Genomic DNA, 22,417 nt, shown 5'->3' with positions numbered 1-22,417 from the left:
TGGGGTAAAATGGGCGAGTAGCTCCTCATAAGTCACACGTTTCAGTTGTCAGTGCTAAGCGACGGTTGAGGTGGTGTAAACAGAGGCATCACTGGAGAGTCGATGACACGAATCTAATAATCTGGAGCAATGGATCACGCTATACCCTGTGATAATCTGACGGGACGGTTTGGGTGGGACAGATACATGTAGAACGATCTCTGCCATCGTGTGTAATGACAACAGTGAAACACGAACTAGGTTGTTTTACGGTGTGTGTGATTAGGCTGTGGTTCCCTTATTGCACTTAAGAAACCGCTAAGTGCGGAGGGACGGGCACATATTTCACTGCTTTGTGTTCTGCGTACATTTGAGGGGCAGTTCGGAGAGCGTGACAATATGCTCTGTGATAAAATTCAGCACTTGCGAGAAAGTGATTCCTGGAATAGACTAGACTGCCCAGAATTCCCACTTCAACCCAATAGAACAGCTTTGGTATGAGTTAGAACGTCAGTCTGGCTCCAGAACTATCTGTTCTGGTTCCTGCCATGGAGAAGAAAAGAGCTGCCATTCCTCCACATTCAGAAATATCATTAAAAGTGTTCTCAGCAGAGTTTCAGCCGTCGCTAGGGCGATGGGTTGACACGGCCTCCATTAATGTCCACTAATACGCTCAGGATACTTTTAGCCACATAGTGTTTCTGGCAGTTCTAGGTATGCGATAGTGTTAAAATGGTTCAAATGGCTCTAAGCACTATGGGACTTAACGTCTGAGGTCATCAGTCCCCTAGAACTTAGAACTACTTAAACCTAACTAACCTAAGGAGATCACACACATCCATGCCCGGGGCAGGATTCGAACCTGCGACCGCAACGGTCGCGCGGTTCCAGACTGTAGCGCCTAGAACCCTTCGACCATGCGATTGTGTCTGACGTAGGAAGTACATAGTGATCTTCATCGATGAATCAGTTGCAGATACAGAATCCAATGATACGGCAATCATTATCTTCCATGTCTGTGCCATTATGGAATGTGAATTTTAGGACAGGTAACTACCGCTATTTATGTACAGTTTTTATAAATCTGCGTATAAGACCTGGCTTCCAAATTTATTGACAGCTAATTGCATAGCTTCCATTAGCCTTATTCTGAAGTTTTATGGGGAAGGAAGAAATACCATTGGTCTCCGTACAGATCCGAATTCCAATTATTGTTGTGGCCTATACGTACGGCATGCGATGGGGACAGTTGAAATTTTAAATACAATATTTTGTCAGACCGGCTTGATAAGACTCTCAAACACTGTGCACTACTCTACAATAGATAACCTTGTATTTTTCTGTAAGGTCCCCAAGACTGGCTGAGTTTCACGGAAGCTCGAAATTTAGTGCGGACGTCAATGCGAGATGCTTTTAATAGTTTAGACAATGAAACACTGTCTCAAAATATGGTAGAAAACCCAGACAGATTCTGGTCGTATGTTAAACACACCAGTGGCAAAAAACAGTCAATACCCTCACTACGCGATAGCGACGGAAATCTTACCGATGATAGTGCCACTAAAGCGGAGTTACTAAATATAGTTTTCCGTAATTTCTTCACAAAAGAAGATGAACTAAATATTCCAGAATTCGAAACCTGAACAGCTGTTAGCATGAGTGACATAAATGTAGATACCTTAGGTGACGCAAAACATCTCAAATCACTTGAGAATGCCTTCTTCCGGTCCAGATGGTATACCAGTCAGGATTCTTCCAGAGTATGCAGACACAATAACGCCTTTCTTAACAATAATATACAGCTGCTCACTTGACGAAAGGTCTGTTCCTAAAGACTGGAAAGTAGCACAGGTCATATCAATGTTCAAGAAAGGACATAGGAGTAAACCATTGAATTACAGACCCATATCACTGACCTCAATTTGCAGTAGGATTTTGGAGCATATACTGTAATAGAACATTATGAATCACCTTGAAGGAAATGACTTATTGATACATAATCAAACCGGGTTCAGAAAATATCATTCTTGTGAAACACACTAGCTCTTTATTCCCATGAAGTAATGAGTGCTGTCGACAAGGGATCTCAGATCGATTCCATATTTCTAGACTTCCAGAAGACCATTTGATACAGTTCCTCACAAGGGACTATTAATCAAATTCCGTGAATATGCAGTATCGTCTCAGTTGTGTTACTTGATTCGTGATCTCTTCTCAGAGAGGTCACAGTTCGTAGTGTTAGACAGCAAATCATCGAGTAGAACGGAACTGATATCTGGCGTTCCGCAAGGTAGAGTCATAGGCCTTCTGCTGTTCCTGATTTACATAACTGATCTAGGTGATAATCTGAGCAGCCCCCTTAGATTGTTTGTAGGTGATGCTGTAAATTGTCGTCTAGTAAAATCATCAGACGATCTAGAGAGAATTTCTGTATGGTGCGAAAAGTGGCAATTGGCACTAAACAAAGAAAAGTGCGAGGTCATCCACATGGGTACTAAAAGAAATCCGATCAATTTATGGTATACGATAAATCGCCCAAATCTAAAAGATGTCAACTCGACTAAATACCTAGGAATTACAATTACGAGCAACTTAAATTGGAAAGACCACATAGATAATATAGTGGGGAAGGCGAAACAAAGACAGCGCTTTGTTGTCAGAACACTTAGAAGATGCGACAAACCTACTAAAGAGACAGCCTACACTTCACTTGTCCGTCCTCTGGGGGGAATATTGCTGAGCGGTGTGGGATCTTTATGAGGTACGATTGACGGAGGACATCGAAAAAGTGCATAGAATGGCAGCTCGTTTCGTGTTATCGCGCAATAGTAGTGAGAGTGTCACCGATATGATACGCGAATTGGGTTGTCAGTCACTGAAACAAAGGCGGTTTTCTTCGGGGCGAGATCTATTTACGAAAGTTCAATCACCAACTTTCTCTTCCGAATGCGAAAATATTTTGTTGACACCCACCTACGTAGAGAGAAATGATCATCATATTAAAGTAAGAGAAATCAGAGCTCGAACGGAAAGATTTACGCGTTCCTTTTTCCCACGCACCTTTCGAGAGTGGAATGGTATATAAGTGGTATGAAAACGTTTCGATGAACCCTCCGCCAGACACTTAATTGTGAATTGCAGTGTAACCATGTAGATGTAGACGTTTAAAAGGTACATATTACTTTTCCGAAACCTTTCCGCCAGGTCCATGTTTTATCTTTTCGGTTCCTACAATTGTACGCACGTGTTTAATCATTTCGTACCAGTTCACTGTGTTTCGCTAGGAATTAAAACAATGAGAGAGCCGTAATGTTTACTAGTAATGCACCTGCATACGGCAGGGATCGAAGCAAGTACTGTAAACAGGATGGCGTGCTTAGACTCATTTTCAGTTTGTCCAATAAGACAGAAGAACAAAATGCGTACGTCTTTCGACTTGTGTTGTATTTAGGACGCAGTGTCAATGTAGCAGATGACAAAAGTCATTTCTTATCTCCAGTGAACCAAAGACAATCGTAGCGAGAATGAAATGTGCTTAACAGTTGTCTTAGCTCGTACTTATCTCCGGGCTTGCTGGACGTCACTACATATCTGTCTACGTGTGATCCGAGTTACAACTGTCATCGAAATTTCACCTGAAGAAATAAAATACACAGCATATCACAACGGAGTGACTAAAAATGTCGCCACGACTCAAGAATAGAATGTCAATTTTGCACCATCCCGGCCCATGTTCTAACGAACACACTTCTGAGAATCTAACTGAAAGAATTTTGTGCAGAAATGGAAATGGAAGGGCTGTGGAGGCCTAAGTATAACATATACACTCCTGGAAATGGAAAAAAGAACACATTGACACCGGTGTGTCAGACCCACCATACCTTCTCCGGACACTGCGAGAGGGCTGTACAAGCAATGATCACACGCACGGCACAGCGGACACACCAGGAACCGCGGTGTTGGCCGTCGAATGGCGCTAGCTGCGCAGCATATGTGCACCGCCGCCGTCAGTGTCAGCCAGTTTGCCGTGGCATACGGAGCTCCATCGCAGTCTTTAACACTGGTAGCATGCCGCGACAGCGTGGACGTGAACCGTATGTGCTGTTGACGGACTTTGAGCGAGGGCGTATAGTGGGCATGCGGGAGGCCGGGTGGATGTACCGCCGAATTGCTCAACACGTGGGGCGTGAGGTCTCTACAGTACATCGATGTTGTCGCCAGTGGTCGGCGGAAGGTGCACGTGCCCGTCGACCTGGGACCGGACCGCAGCGACGGAAGGATGCACGCCAAGACCGTAGGATCCTACGCAGTGCCGTAGGGGACCGCACCGCCACTTCCCAGCAAATTAGGGACACTGTTGCTCCTGGGGTATCGGCGAGGACCATTCGCAACCGTCTCCATGAAGCTGGGCTACGGTCCCGCACACCGTTAGGCCGTCTTCCGCTCACGCCCCAACATCGTGCAGCCCGCCTCCAGTGGTGTCGCGACAGGCGTGAATGGAGGGACGAATGGAGACGTGTCGTCTTCAGCGATGAGAGTCGCTTCTGCCTTGGTGCCAATGATGGTCGTATGCGTGTTTGGCGCCGTGCAGGTGAGCGCCACAATCAGGACTGCATACGACCGAGGCACACAGGGCCAACACCCGGCATCATGGTGTGGGGAGCGATCTCCTACACTGGCCGTACACCACTGGTGATCGTCGAGGGGACACTGAATAGTGCACGGTACATCCAAACCGTCTTCGAACCCATCGTTCTACCATTCCTAGACCGGCAATGGAACTTGCTGTTCCAACAGGACAATGCACGTCCGCATGTATCCCGTGCCACCCAACGTGCTCTAGAAGGTGTAAGTCAACTACCCTGGCCAGCAAGATCTCCGGATCCGTCCCCCATTGAGCATGTTTGGGACTGGATGAAGCGTCGTCTCACGCGGTCTGCACGTCCAGCACGAACGCTGGTCCAACTGAGGCGCCAGGTGGAAATGGCATGGCAAGCCGTTCCACAGGACTACATGCAGCATCTCTACGATCGTCTCCATGGGAGAATAGCAGCCTGCATTGCTGCGAAAGGTGGATATACACTGTACTAGTGCCGACATTGTGCATGCTCTGTTGCCTGTGTCTATGTGCCTGTGGTTCTGTCAGTGTGATCATGTGATGTATCTGACCCCAGGAATGTGCCAATAAAGTTTCCCCTTCCTGGGACAATGAATTCACGGTGTTCTTATTTCAATTTCCAGGAGTGTAGTTGTGTCCAACCCACAGCGTTTGTGAAGCCACGCTCTAGGAAGATTTTACACCAGTTCAGCAGCTCCGTTAGGAGACATTCTTCCTTTAGTCGAAAGATGCTGCACATCCACTTATTAAGGCAAAATTTATTACAGAAAACTCTTTCACTCCTTGATACTCAAAAGATACACATTGATAAAACTTCAGCTCAGTTAATCCGTAAATATATTACGGAAATACACAGGACCAAGGAAGAGCAGAAATAACTTTAATGTGAAATCAGAATGATACAATCACACGGGCACTATTAACAGTTACGTTTTAAAAGAGATCAATTTCTTTTAACTCTCTGTACATCAAACAATATAAAACATTACGGCACTAGAGCAAATCTCCACGTGTCCTTTACCGTAATACGAAGTTATTAAAGGAAATTATATAGTATTGACCGAAAATGATTAGCGTTAACAAATACCAACAGGTGACCCTGTAAGGTCATTTCAATCAATATTTAGTAGCACATTACAAGAGATAAGAAAATAACATAACTTCCAACCTAAGGACAATATGCTGTCACCAACAAACAAACATTGATCACTAGCAGTTCATTAGAATAACACCAGGTAAGAGTAAATCAATAAAATAACCTCTAAAACATAAGCCCGGAAAATTTATGTACAGCCACGTCGTGACATCTAGTTCAGTTAAACATTACAGGACCAGAACCAAAGTACACACCCTCCTCCGGTCGAGAGTACACAAACCCGCTCCGTGTCTCTTGAAATTACAAGACAATCCCGTTGAAGCACAAAAGATTTGTGCACAAAGTATTATCAAACTTCTACAACAAACAGAGGAATAAAATTAGCTAAATGAAATACTCTTCAATACGTGCACCTATGTAATAGTCTCATCATGCACATTCGACAAAACACAGAGGTCCAAAACGCTTCTTTCACAAATGGTGGCGAAATGTGAGTATATCAACCCTCCCAAAATATTTTCTTTGAAATGTCAGCCTCTAGGGAAGAAATTTGCAAGCAGTCCTTGAGCAGAGTATGAGGTGCGATTAATAACAGCAATGTAAGCCTTGAAATGACCACAAGGACCTAAATTCCAAATCCAGCGACTGCATAGAATTCACAGTATGACATGTCTAACAGGCCGCGATGCCAGCACAGTATCCGAAACTTCAGAGTTTCGCCTCAACACGGAATAGCGTTCAGCTCTGCTCACACCTCACTGGACGTCCTCACATTACATTCCATCAGAACAAGTCGTCTAACCCAGCCCACGGTGCTCCATCACTCCCGTAGTCCGTACCGATCTCTCGTGATTGCCACAGTCAGAGGGTCTTCCGTGCCACCTCACCGCCCTCTCGCCAACCTCCCACTCTACCCTCTCTTTTCGTCCAGCGCGCTGTTTAAGAGCCTTTTCCTCGCCACGGAGCATGCTCCCTCCATAAACCCACCAGCGTGGTCGCTGGAGTCGATTGCGCTAGGGGTAAAGTCCATGGATGGGGATGCATCAGTTCTCCCTTTGCATTGTCTGAAGAAACAAACTTTCGATTATGGAGAAAGAGGGGCATGTCGTACGAAAAAAACAAATCATTTATGTGCTTTTATGTAACATAATCACGGCACCGCGTCATCCAGGAGAAATGTGGAGAAAGCTGGGTGGGAGCTGAAGGGAATTTCGTGCCTTCTTGGGATGCTATTTCGCTGCCTGCCACGGATCCTCTGTTCGATGTGGCATACAATCCAAGCCAGATGACGCAACAGTCAAAGAAATGGTCTCAAAGACTGGAGAAGTAAGATTCAAATCCCGCTCTGGCCATCCAGATTTAGATTTTCCATACATTCCCTAAATCCCTTAAGTTCAGTGTAAGATATACTGTCGACGTTATCACCCATCATTTCCTTATTGAATCTTGGCTGCAATTCCAAACCTACATCGCTGAAAAAACATAAATTCCTGATGTTCCTCCCCTTGTTACATTCATATTGGCTTCACTCCACAGACAGGGACAATGGCAGACACAATTTGTTAATAAATCTCTGTCAATAGTCTGTATTTCTGAAGTATAAATTATCCTACAGGCGTTTTAGAGCTAAGCCTCGATTTTTGGAATCCATATCTTATTTGAGGGTTCTCATTACGGTGAAACGTTGCTGTGGTGCAGTGATTCAGTTGCATGTGAAGGAAGTGTCACCGATAAAGAAATGGGAAAGGCGAATGAATATTAATGAAAAACTACAGCGCTAGTAATTCCTGAGATTTATGAAATTGTATTTCGCAATTTATTTAATATGAATCTCCCGTATGCCTCATCTTTAGTGCACAAATACAGGTGAAATCATGATTAATGTCGAAAACAGCGATGGGTGAATTTATTAATTAGTAGAAGCAGAAACGTTCTCGCAGACAGGAGTCCAATAACGTTCCTGCTTGCGAGATAATTGGTAACGAGCTACCGGTGACTTCCATATGAACTATTGGCCTAGTTAGGAGAAACGTATTCGAAATTAAAATTTTTCAAAGTATTCTTAATCGGGCTCATATTTCGCACAAGTCCACGGTTGCGGAAATGTGGCGCATGCATGATGGGACACCTGTACATTTTTCTGCTAATCACAGGTGTTATTTAAGGCGCCATTACGATCAAAGGCGGACAAGTGGAGAAATGTCTGTATCTTGGTCTCCAAGATCACCAACATTCCATCCTGTAGACTTACTGCCTCGGGTTACATCAAAATGAAAGGGTATACATTTGCGATTTATTAGGTTGAAAATTAAGTGGACTGACAAGGTAAGGATTCAGGAGATTCGACACAGAATCTGAGAGGAAACGAACATGTGGGAAACAATAACAAGGAGTAGGGACAGGATGATAGGCCATCTGTTCAGATATGAGGGAATGACTTACATGGTACTAGAGGCAGATGTAGAGGGAAAAACTGTAGAGGAAGACAGAGGTTTGCATACACCCAGCAAATGGTTGAGTAAGTAGGGTGCAACTGTTAATCTGAGATGAAGAAGTTAAACATTAGAAGAATTCGTGACAGGCAACATCAGACTAGTCAGAAGATTTATGACCCAAAAAAAGAGATTGTTGAAGAACTGGACCATCAAACTGCATCGTCTTGGCCAGATTTTTGAGGTTATCCGGATTTGTGTGAGGCAATTCGTAGCTCGCTGCATAGACGAGGGTAGTATTCCATCCAAATGCTAGGACGGCATGTGGGATTCCTCCATTAAGAGCGAGTGTCCCGTAAACTATTCCTTCGAATGTGCTACGTACTATGTACATATTTGAGCCAAGTTGTAGAGGTAAAATCGCTAATTCACGCCCGTGGCGTGGCTCTAGACTTGGAGGTAAGCCCGTTCGATTCCTGTTGCTGGACGAAATTCTCATTGATGGTATTTCGCTGAAAGGTGAGGACAGCTGACGATCACCGATCATTGGGCCCATGCACTAGATTCAATTCCAAAACTCTTTGCAGTGTCTCATGAAGTGATGGAATGTGACACTGTTGATAGCGATGCGTTCGTCGGATTTTGACGTTAAGCTTGTTGAACTCGCTGGTGCTATGTGAGAGGATTTGTCTATGTTCCGGTACCAGGTTTAACCATCTCCCTTCCCTTCATTCACGACAACACAAACCCAACATTACACTGTATGAACACTCATGACAGTCATCCACAAATCACAGATACACACTTGTCACTTCGTAACAGCAAGTAGGAAGGCAACTGTAAACTACCTTCACCAGGACCTTGCAATGAAGAATTTCTGCATTTCCTCCCACTACGTTAATTTCATGATTATTTACTATTACACTGGGTGATATAGCTACCCCTGCCTTTGTGTTTTATGCGATCCACAATACCTTCAATCACCATGTGCTAGATCTTCACATTCTCTTACCCACTGCTTGCAAACAATTTGTCCTATGTAAAATAAAAGACAGAGAAAGAGAGAGAAAAATAGAACCTTTTAGTAGGAAATTAAATACAGTTAAATTTTTAGCGGGACACGTTTTCGCTGCAAAAAAAAAAAAAAAAAAGGTTCAAATGGCTTTGAGCACTATGGGACTTAACATCTGTGGTCATCAGTCCCCTAGAACTTAGAACTACTTAAACCTAACTAACCTAAGGACATCACACACATCCATGCCCGAGGCAGGATTCGAACCTGCGACCGTAGCAGTCGCGCGGTTCCGGACTGAGCGCCTAGAACCGCAAGACCACCGCGGCCGGCGTTTTCGCTGTAGGCCACGGTTTTCGAGTTATTGAAGAAAAACATGTTTGGAGGTCACTTTTGCACTATTTTCTTGAATAATTCGGAAGCTATGGCCTCTACCAAAACGAACCCCAGTACAAAATCTAACTGCATTACATTTCAAACAAAAATGTCCTCTTTTTTTTTTTCTGTACGGCTACTAGTTTGTGCAGAGCGAGCGAAAGAATACGAAAATCATGCACGTGGTGTTTGAAGCTGTTGTGGGTTTCATTAAACCCAGCGGTAGGGGCAGCTGAGACATCTTCTATATAACAGAAAATCTTAGGTTTTAAGTACATTTGAACTAAGTCGTATAATATTTCATATGGAATTCAGTGGCGACTCCTAATCACACATTTGCTATAATTTGACATTATATGGCAAATTTCTCGTTTGGGGACTTTCATTTTTGTGTTGGAACGCTACTGTTATCGTATGCTTTCACCTGTGACAGTTTTCGCTATTGATTACGATGTACCCTGCATAACGTCGCATGATACCAATGCAACAAAACGTTAACAACATGGATTCCCTATTAGGAAAAATACCCCTCCAGAGGAGTATTGCTACGCTGTTACAGTAATTACTGTTTTCCTACAAATATTACTATAAAATCGACAAAGAGTAATTTTTTAAGGAAGAGAATAACAATAAATTAACGTAGCCTCTTAAATTGAACTTTTCAAAAATGTATGCTATTTAAAATTCAGGAACAGTAATTTACTTCCAACATCACAGTGTACCTGAGGGTGAAAACGCTTTACAAGAATACCACTGGAAGTTGTTATCGTGGTCTCCAGTCCGTAAGACTGGTTGGATGCAGTTCTCCATGCTACTCTATCTTGTGTGAGCCTCATCTCCAAATAAATATTGCAACGTATATCTTTCTGAATCTGCTTTCTGTATTCGTCTCTTGGTCTTCCCCCATGACTTTTACCCCCACCTCCCACCCCACTGTCCTATCAACCGATCCTTCCTTTTGGTGGAGTTGTGCCGCAGATCCCTTGTCTTCCCAATTCTATTCAGTACCTCCTCATTAGATAATGTACGTGATCGACCCATCTAATATTCAGCATTATTCAGTAGCACCATCTTTCGAAAGCTTCTAATCTATTTTCATCTAAACTGTTTGTCGTCTTTGTTTTACTTCCATACGTGATTACAGTTTACACAAATACCTTCGGAAAATGCTTCCTAAAACTTAAATCTACTTTCGATGTTAACCAGTTTCTCTTCTTCAGAGATGCTTTTCTTGACATGGCCCGTCTACATTTTATATCCTCTGTGCTTCGGCCATCAGCAGTTATTAGTCTGCCCAACTAACAAAACTCATCTACTACTTTAAGTGTTTCGTTTCATAATCTAATAGCCATAGCATTACCTCGTTTAATGGGCTGCATTCCGTTATCCTCGGTTTGCTTTTGTTGGTGTTCATCTTATATCTTGCTTCAAGACAATGGCTATTTAGTTCAAATTTTTTTGCAAGTACTTTGCTGTCTCACAGAATTACAATGTCATAGGCAAACTTCAGAGTTCTTATTTGTTCTCCCTGGACATAAATTCCTACTCCAGATTTCTCCTTAGCTTCCTTTACTGCTTGTTCATTGTAAGTACTGAATATCATCGAGGATAGGCTACAACCCTGTCTCACTCATTTCTCAACCACTACTCCCATTTCATGTACATCGACTCCGTATGTTTCAGTAGAGGTTGCAAATAGCGTTTCGATACTGCCACCTTCAGAATTTCTGTAGAGTTTCCCAGTCCACATTGTCAACAGCTTTCTCTAAGTCGACAAAGGTTACAAACGTAGGTTTGCTATTCCTTAACCTATCTTCTGAAGTAGGTGGCAGGGTTGCTATTGCCTCGTGTGTTCCTACGTTTCTCCGGAATCCAAACTGATCTTCTACGACGTCTGTGTTTTCTAGGCTCTCCTTTCTTCTGTAAAGAATTTGTGTTACTATTTTGCAAATTACTTATTACACTGACTGCTAGGTAATTTTCACCCTGTCAGCAACTGCTTTCTTTGGAATTGGAATTACCGTATTCTTCAGGAAGTCTGAAGTTATTTCGCTTCATACATCTTGCACACCAGATGGAGGAATTTTGCCATGGCTAGCTCTCCCAAGGCCATTGGTAGTTATGACGGTATATCGTCTACTCCTGGGGCCTTGTTTCGACCTAGATCTTCCAGAGCTTTGTCAAATTCTTCTCGCATTATCATATCTCCCGTCTCCTCTTCACTTACGTCCACTCTTCTTTTTTGTAATGTTGCTTTCAAGTTCATCTCCCTTGTATACACCCTCTATATACTCCTTCAAACTTTCATCTTTCTTTCCTTCGCTGAGGAACAGATCAGCAGCTGACCTCTTGATAATCATACAGCTGCAACTGTTTCCCCCAATGCTCCTTTAATTGTCCTGTAGGTGATATCTTCAATCTGTAGATTGAGCAAGGAGTAGAGGAAACAAAAGAAAAAATCGGAGTAGGAATTAAAATCCATGAAGGAGAAATAAAAACTTTGAGGTTCGCCGATGACATTGTAATTCTGTAGGAGAGCAAAGGACCTGGAAGAGCAGTAGAACGGAATGGATATTGTCTTGAAAGGAGGATATAAGATGAACATCAACAAAACCAAAACGAGGATAATGGAATGTAGTCGAAATAAATCGGATAATGCTGAAGAAATTAGATTCGGAAATGAGACATTTAAAGTAACCGTGTATGGAAGTAAACGTCGACGATAAATAGTTTAGACGAAAAGAGAATAGAAGCTTTCGAAATGTGGTGCTACAGAAGAATACTGAGGATTAGATGGGTAGATCACATAACTAATGAGGAGGTATTGAATACAATTGGGGAGAAGAGAAATTCGTGGCCCAACTTGACTAGAAGAGGGGATCGATTGGTAGGACGTGTTCTGAGGCATCAAGGGATCACCAATTTAGTATTCGAGGGAATCGTGGAGGCTAAAAATTGGAGAGGAAGAGCAAGATATAAATACGCTAAGCAGATTCAGAAGGATGTTGGTTGTAGTAGATACTGGGAGATGAAGAAGCTTGCACAGGATAGAGTAGCATGGAGAGCTACAGCTGCTGAAGACCACAACAAGAACAACAGGTAGTATCTATACTTCTCCTAGTGAGTTATGCTCCTAGCTCCTTAAATTTGTCCTCTAGCCATTCCTACTTAGCAGTTTTGCACTTCCAGCCAATCAGATCTTTTAACTTTTGTGTTCCCTTTCGCCTGCTTCACTTGTTGTATTTTTAAATTTGCTCCTTTCGTCAGATGAATTCAACATACCTTGTGTGATCCAAGGACTCCTACTAGGCCTTGTCTTTTTAAATATTTCATCCTATCGTACCTTCATTATATCGTGCCTTGAAGTTAACCATTCGTTTTCTACTGTATTCCATTCCCTTGTTCTAGTCAACCATTGTTTGATGCTCTCTCTGAAGCTCTCAACAACCTCTCCTTCTTTCAACTTATCCAGGCCCCATCTCATAAATTTTCTACCTGTTTACTATTTCTTCAGTTCTAATCTACAATTCATAACCAATAAATCGTGGTCAAAGTCCACATCTGCCCCTGGGAATGTCTTATTATTTAAAATCTGGTTCCTAAATGTCTGTCTTATTAATATATAATCAATCTGAAACCTTCCGGTGTCTCCAGGTCCCTTCCATGAATACAGCCTTCTTTTACGATTCTTAAACCATTTATTAGCGATGTTTAAATTTTACTCCGTGCAGCTTCCTCTTTTATGACTTTCCGCAAGTCCATATTTAGTTGCTGTGTTTCCTTTCTTTTCCTATATCGAATTCCAGACTCCCATCACTATTAAATTTTCTTCTCCATTAATTGCCTGAATAGCTTTTTTCTTATCTCATCAAACATTTATTCAATCTCCTCATCATCTTATGATCTAGCTAACACGTAAGATTGTAGTACTATGGTAGGCGAGAGCTTCATGTCTATCTTGCCTTCAATAATGCGTTCACTACGTTGTTCATAGCAGTTAACCCGCATTCCTATGTTCTTAGTCGTTATCAAACTTTCTCCTGCTTTACGGGTATTTGATTTTGTACTTATTGCCCTGTGTTCTTCTGATCATAAGTCCCTTCCTTTCTGCCATCGAACTTCACTTATTCCCACTATATCTAACTTCAACCTATCCATTCCTCTTTTTAAATTCTCTGACCTATCTGCACTAGAAGTAAACTTCAGAGATGAGGAATGCTTTTCTGAATCGGTTTGTTCGGACGATACGTTTTGACTACGTGTTGAGGAAGGGAACTGTGGACAAATATTGAATCAGTTTTCGTAAAATTCAGTAATTTAGCAGCGTTGTAATTTATTTGAAATTGAGGTTCATATGCGTCGTCTTTATGTATCCCTATAACCCACCTATGGTACGATTGGTTCATGAAGTCATGATGCTGAGTCTCAAATATCTATATAACAATATCTATATATCAAATATCTTAAATGTTATAATGAAACTTTCCGTCTATTGTACAGACAGGTCAATGAAAAACCAAAGCAGAGACAGTAATGTATTCTTATTAATTGCTCTAAAATGTATTCCTCCATATCTATTAAATCAAAATGCCTTACAAAACTGCTTGATTTGGTTCATCATATTACAAATAATTACTTATTAGTGTGCGCTGCCTCACATGAACTGACTGCCACAGTTTTCGTATCCCAGGGGGCTTTCATGAAAGAGCTTGCCCTAGTTAATGGGCGAGGAAAATATTGATAGGCCACCGAGATCTCATGTTATTATTTACCCAGTATCAGACCGTGGGAAGATTCAAATGGATCTGAGCACTATGGGACTTTACTTCTGAGGTCATCAGTCCCCTAGAACTTAGAACTACTTTAACTTAACTAACCTAAGGATAACATTCCATCAGAATTTCTGAACTCATTAGGGGAAGTCGCAACAAAACGACTATTCGCGTTGGTGTGTAGAATATATGAATCTGCCGACATACCATCTGACTTTCTGAAAAGCATCATCCACACAGTTCCGAAGACGGCAAGAGCTGACAAGTGCGAGAATTATCGCACAATCAGCTTAACAGCTCATGCATCGAAGCTGCTTACAAGAATAATATACAGAAGAATAGAAAAAGAAAATTGAGAATGCGCTAGGTAACGATCAGTTTGGCTTTAGGAAAAGTAAAGGGACGAGAGAGGCAATTCTGACGTTACGGCTAATAATGGAAGCACGGCTAAAGAAAAATCAAGACACTTTCATAGGATTTGTCGACCTGGAAAAAGCGTTCGACAATATAAAATGGTGCAAGCAGTTCAAGATTCTGAAAAAAGTAGGGGTAAGCTATAGGGAGAGACGGGTCATATACAATATGTACAACAACCAAGAGGGAATAATAAGAGTGGACGATCAAGAACGAAGTGCTCGTATTAAGAAGGGTGTAAGACAAGGCTGTAGCCTTTCGCCCCTACTCTTCAATCTGCACATCGAGGAAGCAATGATGGAAATAAAAGAAAGGTTCAGGAGTGTAATTAAAATACAAGGTGAAAGGATATCAGTGATACGATTCGCTGATAACATTGCTATCCTGAATGAAAGTGAAGAAGAATTAAATGATCTGCTGAACGGAATGAACAGTCTAATGAGTACACAGTATGGTTTGAGAGTAATTCGGAGAAAGACGAAGGTAATAAGAAGTAGTAGAAACGAGAACAGCGACAAACGTAACATCAGGATTGATGGTCACGAAGTTAATGAAGTTAAGGAATTCTGCTACCTAGGCAGTAAAATAACCAATGACGGACGGAGCAAGGAGGACATCAAAAGCGGACTCACTATGGCAAAAAAGGCATTTCTGGCCAAGAGAAGTCTACTAATATCAAATATCGGCCTTAATGTGAGGAAGAAATTTCTGAGGATGTACGTCTGGAGTACAGCATTGCATGGTAGTGAAACATGGACTGTGGAAAAACCGGAACAGAAGAGAATCGAAGCATTTGAGATGTGGTGCTATAGACGAATGATGAAAATTAGGTGGACTGATAAGGTAAGAAATGAGGAGGTTCTACGCAGAATCGGAGAGGAAAGGAATATGTGGAAAACACTGATAAGGAGAAGGGACAGGATGATAGGACATCTGCTAAGACGTGAGGGAATGACTTCCATGGTACTAGAGGGAGCTTTAGAGGGCAAAAACTGTAGAGGAAGACAGAGATTGGAATACGTCAAGCAAATAATTGAGGACGTAGGTTGCAAGTGCTACTCTGAGATGAAAAGGACATCACACACATCCATGCCCGAGGCAGGATTCGAACCTGCGACCGTAGCGGTCGCGCGGTTCCAAACTGAAGCGCCTAGAACTTCTCGGCCACACCGGCCGGCATGGGAAGACTACGGACCTACTTGCAGAAAGTAGCTGATTTGAACGGCTACTGTGGGAAAGGTGGTAGAAATCGCAACATAAACGAAATACTTATAAACCAACGTAAAGAGATGTATTCTGGTTTTTCCACAGAACAGCGTACTCTTAACGAAGGATGGCCTGACGTAGAGACATTCACAGGAAGACATGACAGAGCGTGGTCCTTTAGCTACACATATTTAACTGGACAAGAATTCAGAGAGAGAGAATACTGAACCATGAGAACTAGGTTTCGGCAACAAAAAGGCGGTGGTCGACCTCAATGAACCTTACCGCGTGGCTGGTGCTGCTGTTCTAAAGTAGTACCGATAAATACACGCGATCTCTAAACGACCGAAACGGCATCGAATCCGAACATTATTACTAGTCTGTGCCTGAAATCCCGAAACGTTAAAATTTACCGCAGCATGGCGAAGCGAACGTATCGATAAGACGTGGTCGCGGTCCAGGCGGCAGCTGGTGGTCGTTCCAGGAAGCAGACTTTGCAGAAAGACGAGAGCGGCGATGCTCAGGGATTTGGTTAGCTTGTCGGCGCCTCACACTAGTGTACCTGCAGTTAAAAAATGTAGATCTGGTACGAAATTGCTGAGTGGTCAAGCTGCTAGCCGTTGCCTCCTGGGCAATGGAACTGACCGCTTCCTTTTCGTCGTATAGGTTTCCTAACCTGGCAGAATCTCGACCGTTGGAACGTCCAACAATACTGTATTCGTGCGAGGTTAAAGTCCAAGAAAGTACTCAGTATAAACTGAGTCTTTTTTACGACCGCCGCCATAATTTAAAATTATTAATTCTTGTCAGAATGACGGCCGCTGAAATCTGTTTACAGAAATTTGATTTCTTTGCATGTATGGAATTGTCAGTATAAGTTTCTTTCCTTTCCGTAATTATTTGGATGCTGTATTTGGCGGTTGTATATTTAGATATTTCAAAATAAAATTGGTGGGCAAATTATGAATACAGCTGCAACTTGCTCCTCATTGAATAGTTCCGACTCTTTCATGTCGTTTCACATTCATTAATTACTTCCCGAATCATCCTTTGTTTCTGGCTTTCCGTGGCCGCTCACACGCTCGATACGACACGTGGCGTTCTTGGGAGGGTACGTACCACGATATGTTGTAACTTGATGTCAGACGACAACTCCGTGGTCTGCCTTTACCTCCATCCGTAGATTTTAAGTGTTTCCTGTAATTTTATCCGTCTGGAAATGATGTGTGCACCGAGTTACAGTGGCCACGTTAAAAATAGGTCTTTCTATGAATGTGATGTCAGTTGAAAGAGAGCGAAAGGTACTGGCACAACACTTGTAATGGGATTATGTCTAATAAAAGCACAATCGTGCTCAACCTACATTCTGTCGGAGCTCATTTTTATGTTTTCTTCCAAAACGACAGCTACCACGTCCGTTGGGCTATGACTGGGAACCTGAGTAGCTTTCAGTACCGATCACAAAAAAAAAAATGGCTCTGAGCACTATGGGACTTAACATCTATGGTCATCAGTCCCCTAGAACTTAGAACTACTTAAACCTAACTAACCTAAGGACATCACACAACACCCAGTCATCACGGTACCGATCACAGATAACACCCAAAGTGTGAGTATTTGAAGCCAACTGATAGCGTCAGTTACTAAAATACGCAAAAGGCATGAAGTGCATCCAAGTAGACTCAAATATAAGCGCACCGTTGTGACAGGAATTAGTCCACAGCTTCATATGCCAATCATTTTCCAACAGCTCCAGGAGCTACACTCCTAAATTCAGTACTAATCACTATAATCTGCCATGTCACAAAATATTACGAAAGAAGGTGAGAATTGTTGTTAACTAGAGGAGCTAACTAGTTTCATTTAACTCTTATGGGTGCGCATTATTTTCGATAAAGAAATACTAAAATTTGTCATATTTACGTTTGGAAGTGGCCATTAAATGTTTCGAATATACCTTCTCACTTCACAAATGCAACGTAAATACAGATCCAGTGTTTTACTTATCCGCTGAAAGAAATCTACGACGTCAGAATTTGAGAGCAGCAGCCGGATGTTTGTTGTGATAACAACTTTATCGCGACTGCGCAGCCATTATGGCGAAGGATTAGATATCGTTGTGGTCGGCGTTTTGCGATTGGAAACTAATGTCACATGAAATTCTGCCACCTAAAAATCGGTATTTGGAACCCTCATTTCAACACGTTACATGTAAACGGTAAACAATGAGACGTTTCTGTGAGACAGAGAAGGATGCGGGCAAGTTACAGATTAGATAATACCACTTACAGATAAATGAGCCTGTGGCTGAGAGCTTCTTTTTGCGAAGAAGAGCTGTATTTACTACTCTCGTCATCTCCCAGGAATTTGAGTGCGGAATACTGAGAACTGATGCCGTGTGTTTTACGCGTTATATCAAGAAAATGGTTTCCCTGGGACGTCAGTTGACTGCAGCGTACCACACCCAAGACTTCTCCGAAAGCAGCGTACAATAAACGTTCCTTGCACAGTCACTCAGCAAATGTTAGTCATGTTCGGGAATTTACAGAGAGCAAATTCAGTCAAGTGGAGATGACGCCTTTCCTGTACCAATAACGTAGGCCATTGCCGTAGAGATACTTCCGTTCCTCTGGCAGAATCTTAATGCAGCTCTAATGATGGAGCCAAAATTCGTACAACATCGAGGCAGCAACGGTATACGATACACAGCATTTTTTTCGTCTTTCTTACTGTCTTGGAATCTCATGTTACATGTAGATTTGACTATGTACAATTGCTATAAACAAATGTACAAAGTACTAGCTCCTTACAGCATGATGTACGTTTTTTGACCGGCGTGGTGGCTCATATTATACTCTCCTCCAGGTAGCTACACACTTACTCGTTTTAGGAACATGTTGACAAGAGAAGGTAACGAATAGTTCGAATGTTTGCACTTCAGGGTTAGATCAGGTGAAGGAAGATCTTATAGAGAAAGAATCTATTCCTATCAAATACTGTCTGAGAATTAAGAATGTTATTTCCATGACTGTATATTTCGATAACATCATCGTATGAAAACTGTGGTGAGTACATCGAAAGAAATTGGAAAAGTATGATCGATACCGTAATATTACGTTGACGAATGTTACTAAAGGAAAACTACTTAAGAAAAATGCAGATGAGCTGTGGATTACCACAGAATGGGGGGTCTCAGAAAATCTTAACATTTCAATGATAAAGTTAGGATGAAGAGAAATATATGAGCACTATTTAACATAATAAAAGTGAAAGTAGTAAGGTACGATATTATAAAAGGATTAATATGCAGTGAAGATTAATGAAAGCCTTTGATTCAGTGATATAAATAAAAATAGTTGATGGAGACTTGCTGTTCTGGAAATATGACAAACACTGTTTATGTATTGTCACAGTTCACTAGTAAGTGACTATTCTCAGTTCCATCTCTGCAGTACAGCAGAACGTCAAACCATCTGTTTAGCGCACCTCTAAAGTTTCCATCTTCGAAGTGTTTACAGGCTACTTATTGAACACTGCTTTGTTGCGTATCAAAGCAAGGAAAAGTTATTTCTTAGGACATTGAAGAATGTTTGAAATTTACGAAACTGACCTGTAAGAACTTAATAGGCGACTACACTGCATTTATGTTTAGTCTGTTGCACACAAAATTCACGTACTTTTCCTTGCAGATTTCTACAGCTAAAGGAAGAATGAAGGTCAAGGAAAGCGAGCCTGAGCAAATTCAAGTAGTGAGGGTCAAGCATCTGGACGAAGATAGCAAAAAGAATGATCCACTCGAAGTGTAAGTAAACTACACAAATATCTACCACTTATCGCCCTTATTTTCTCGTACATAAATTCCCTTCATCATAAAGATTAAATTGCAATTAAGTTCTTGGCGCCGTAAATTGTATATACACTACACTTTTCATATTTACCAAAGTTTGCCAATTCCGCTGCTTTTCTACATCTTACCTGATATGTTTAATTTGTATTCCTATTTGTTGACCACCACTCTTAACGGTGTTATAGTGTTACTACAGCCACTTTCAGTAGTTCAGTTTTACATGAAACACGATTACTCAGGACAGAATTTTTCTTTCTTATGTCTTGTTTCAGTGAGTTCACGGAACCAGAGAAAAAACAAGAAGAACTTCCCAGCGTGTCCTTCTTCAAACTGGTAAGGCGCATAAGATAGATATTTATTATACCTACAGTTAGTTATGCATTTGTTTTCTTAGATGATACTAATATTAATAATTCGGGAAACATCTCCATTACCTAAAAAAATGGCTCTGAGCACTATGGGACTCAACTGCTGAGGTCATTAGTCCCCTAGAACTGAGAACTAGTTAAACCTAACTAACCTAAGGACATCACAAACATCCATGCCCGAGGCAGGATTCGAACCTGCGACCGTAGCGGTCTTGCGGTTCCAGACTGCAGCGCCTTTAACCGCACGGCCACTTCGGCCGGCTCCATTACCTAAAAATAAGTGTGTGGAGCTATGATTTTTATCGACATGCTTCATTTGATGGGTTTCATTAGGTACCTGTACGTTCTCAGAATTACGGTTCACATTTATAATTCAGTTTCTATGGCATAGGTTCGCCTAACACCCTCTGCTTTGATATAATACTGTAGTCATTAAAGCTCTACACCCTTTCTTCGCACTTTGCAGTACAATAGACAAAGATAATTTTGTAATTTCAACCAAGATAAGATTAGCTTAGCTTAATAGAACATATTCTTCGTGGTGGACACCGTGATATTTCGTTGACGAATGTTACAACAGAAAAACTACTTAGGAAAAATACAGATGTGCTGTAGGTCACCACAGAATGGGGGTCTCAGAAAACCTTAACATTTCAGTAATAAAACTTCTCCTTCTTCCTACAGTTCAGTTCATTTTTCCATTGTTTTATGTATCACCAGAGAAAAAGCTCTCAAAGGACAATGAGACACTAAGCCCACACCTCGTTGATACCATCAGCTGAGGCAGATGACCGTAAGTCCTCCAAAGCTCTTTCAAATTCCGATTCTAATACTGGATGCCCTATCTCTTCTAAATCGACTCCTGTTTCTTCTTCTATCACATCAGACAAGTCTTCACCCTCATAGAGGCTTTCAATGTATTCTTTCCAACTATCTGCTCTCTCCTCTGCATTTAACAGTGGAATTCCAGTTGCACTCTTAATGATACCACCGTGGCTTTTAATGTCACCAAAGGTTGTTTTGACTTTCCTGTATGCTGGGTCTGTCCTTCCGACAATCATATCTTTTTTGATGTCTTCACATTTTTCCTGCAGCCATTTCATCTTAGCTTCGCTGCACTTCCTATTTATTTCATTCCTCAGCGACTTGTATTTCTGTATTCCTGATTTTCCCGGAACGCGTTTGTAGTTCCTCCTTTCATCAATCAACTGAAATATTTCTTCTGTTACCCATGGTTTCTTCGCAGCTACCTTCTTCGTACCTATGTTTTCCTTCCCAACTTCTGTGATGGCCCTTTTTAGATATGTCCATTCCTCTTCAACTGTACTGCCTACTGCGCTACTCCTTATTGCGTTAGAGAACTTCAAACGTATCTCGTCATTCCTTAGTACTTCCGTAACTCACTTCTTTGCGTATTGATTCATCCTGACTAATGTCTTGAACTTCAGCCTACTCTTCATCACTACTATATTGTGATCTGAGTCTATATCTGCTCCTGGGTACGCCTTACAATCCAGTATCTGATTTCGGAATCTCTGTCTGACCATGATATAATCTAATTGAAATCTTCCCGTATTTCCCGGCGTTTTCCAAGTATCCTTCCTCCTCTCGTGATTCTTGAACAGGGTATTCGCTATTACTAGCTGAAACTTGTTACAGAACTCATATAGTCTTTCTCCTCTTTCATTCCTTGTCCCAAGCCCATATTCTCCTGTAACCTTTTCTTCTACTCCTTCCCCTACAACTGCATTCCAGTCGCCCATGACTATTAGATTTTCGTCCCCTTTTACATACTGCATTACCCTTTCAATATCCTCATACACTTTCTCAATCTGTTCATCTTCAGCTTGCGACGACGGCATGTATACCTGAACTATCGTTGTCGGTGTTGGTCTGCTGTCGATTCTGATTAGAACAGCCTGGTCACTGAACTGTTCACAGTAACACACCCTCTGCCCTACCTTCCTATTCATAACGAATCCTACACCTGTTATACCATTTTCTGCTGCTGTTGATATTACCTGCTGCTGTTGATATTACCCGATACTCATCTAACCAGAAATCCTTGTCTTCTTTCCACTTCACTTCACTGACGCCTACTATATCTAGATTGAGCCTTTGCATTTCCCTTTTCAGATTTTCCAGTTTCCCTACCACGTTCAAGCTTCTGACATTCCACGCCCCGACTCGTAGAACGTTATCCTTGCGTTGATTATTCGATCTTTCTCTCATGGTAAACTCCCCCTTGGCAGTCCCCTCTCAGAGATCCGAACGCGGGACTATTCCGGAATCTTTTGC

The 22,417-nt window shown here is 41.9% G+C and overlaps 1 protein-coding gene across 1 annotated transcript in view; it reads left to right on the top strand.

The window, feature by feature from the left end:
- The window catches only part of LOC124622572 (ATP-dependent translocase ABCB1-like), a 163,805-nt gene that overhangs the window by 4,509 nt on the left and 136,879 nt on the right, over positions 1-22,417 (top strand). The window contains exons 2-3 of the mRNA XM_047148320.1: positions 19,594-19,706; positions 20,024-20,084. Coding sequence (XP_047004276.1) covers positions 19,615-19,706; positions 20,024-20,084 — 153 coding nt within the window. The 5' untranslated portion in view covers positions 19,594-19,614. The remainder of the gene's footprint in view (positions 1-19,593; positions 19,707-20,023; positions 20,085-22,417) is intronic.

This window comes from Schistocerca americana, chromosome 7 (assembly GCF_021461395.2).
Source record: "Schistocerca americana isolate TAMUIC-IGC-003095 chromosome 7, iqSchAmer2.1, whole genome shotgun sequence".
Lineage (NCBI taxonomy): Eukaryota > Metazoa > Arthropoda > Insecta > Orthoptera > Acrididae > Schistocerca > Schistocerca americana.
Note: the sequence above shows the minus strand (reverse complement) of the source record. Positions and strands in the feature narration are given on the sequence as shown.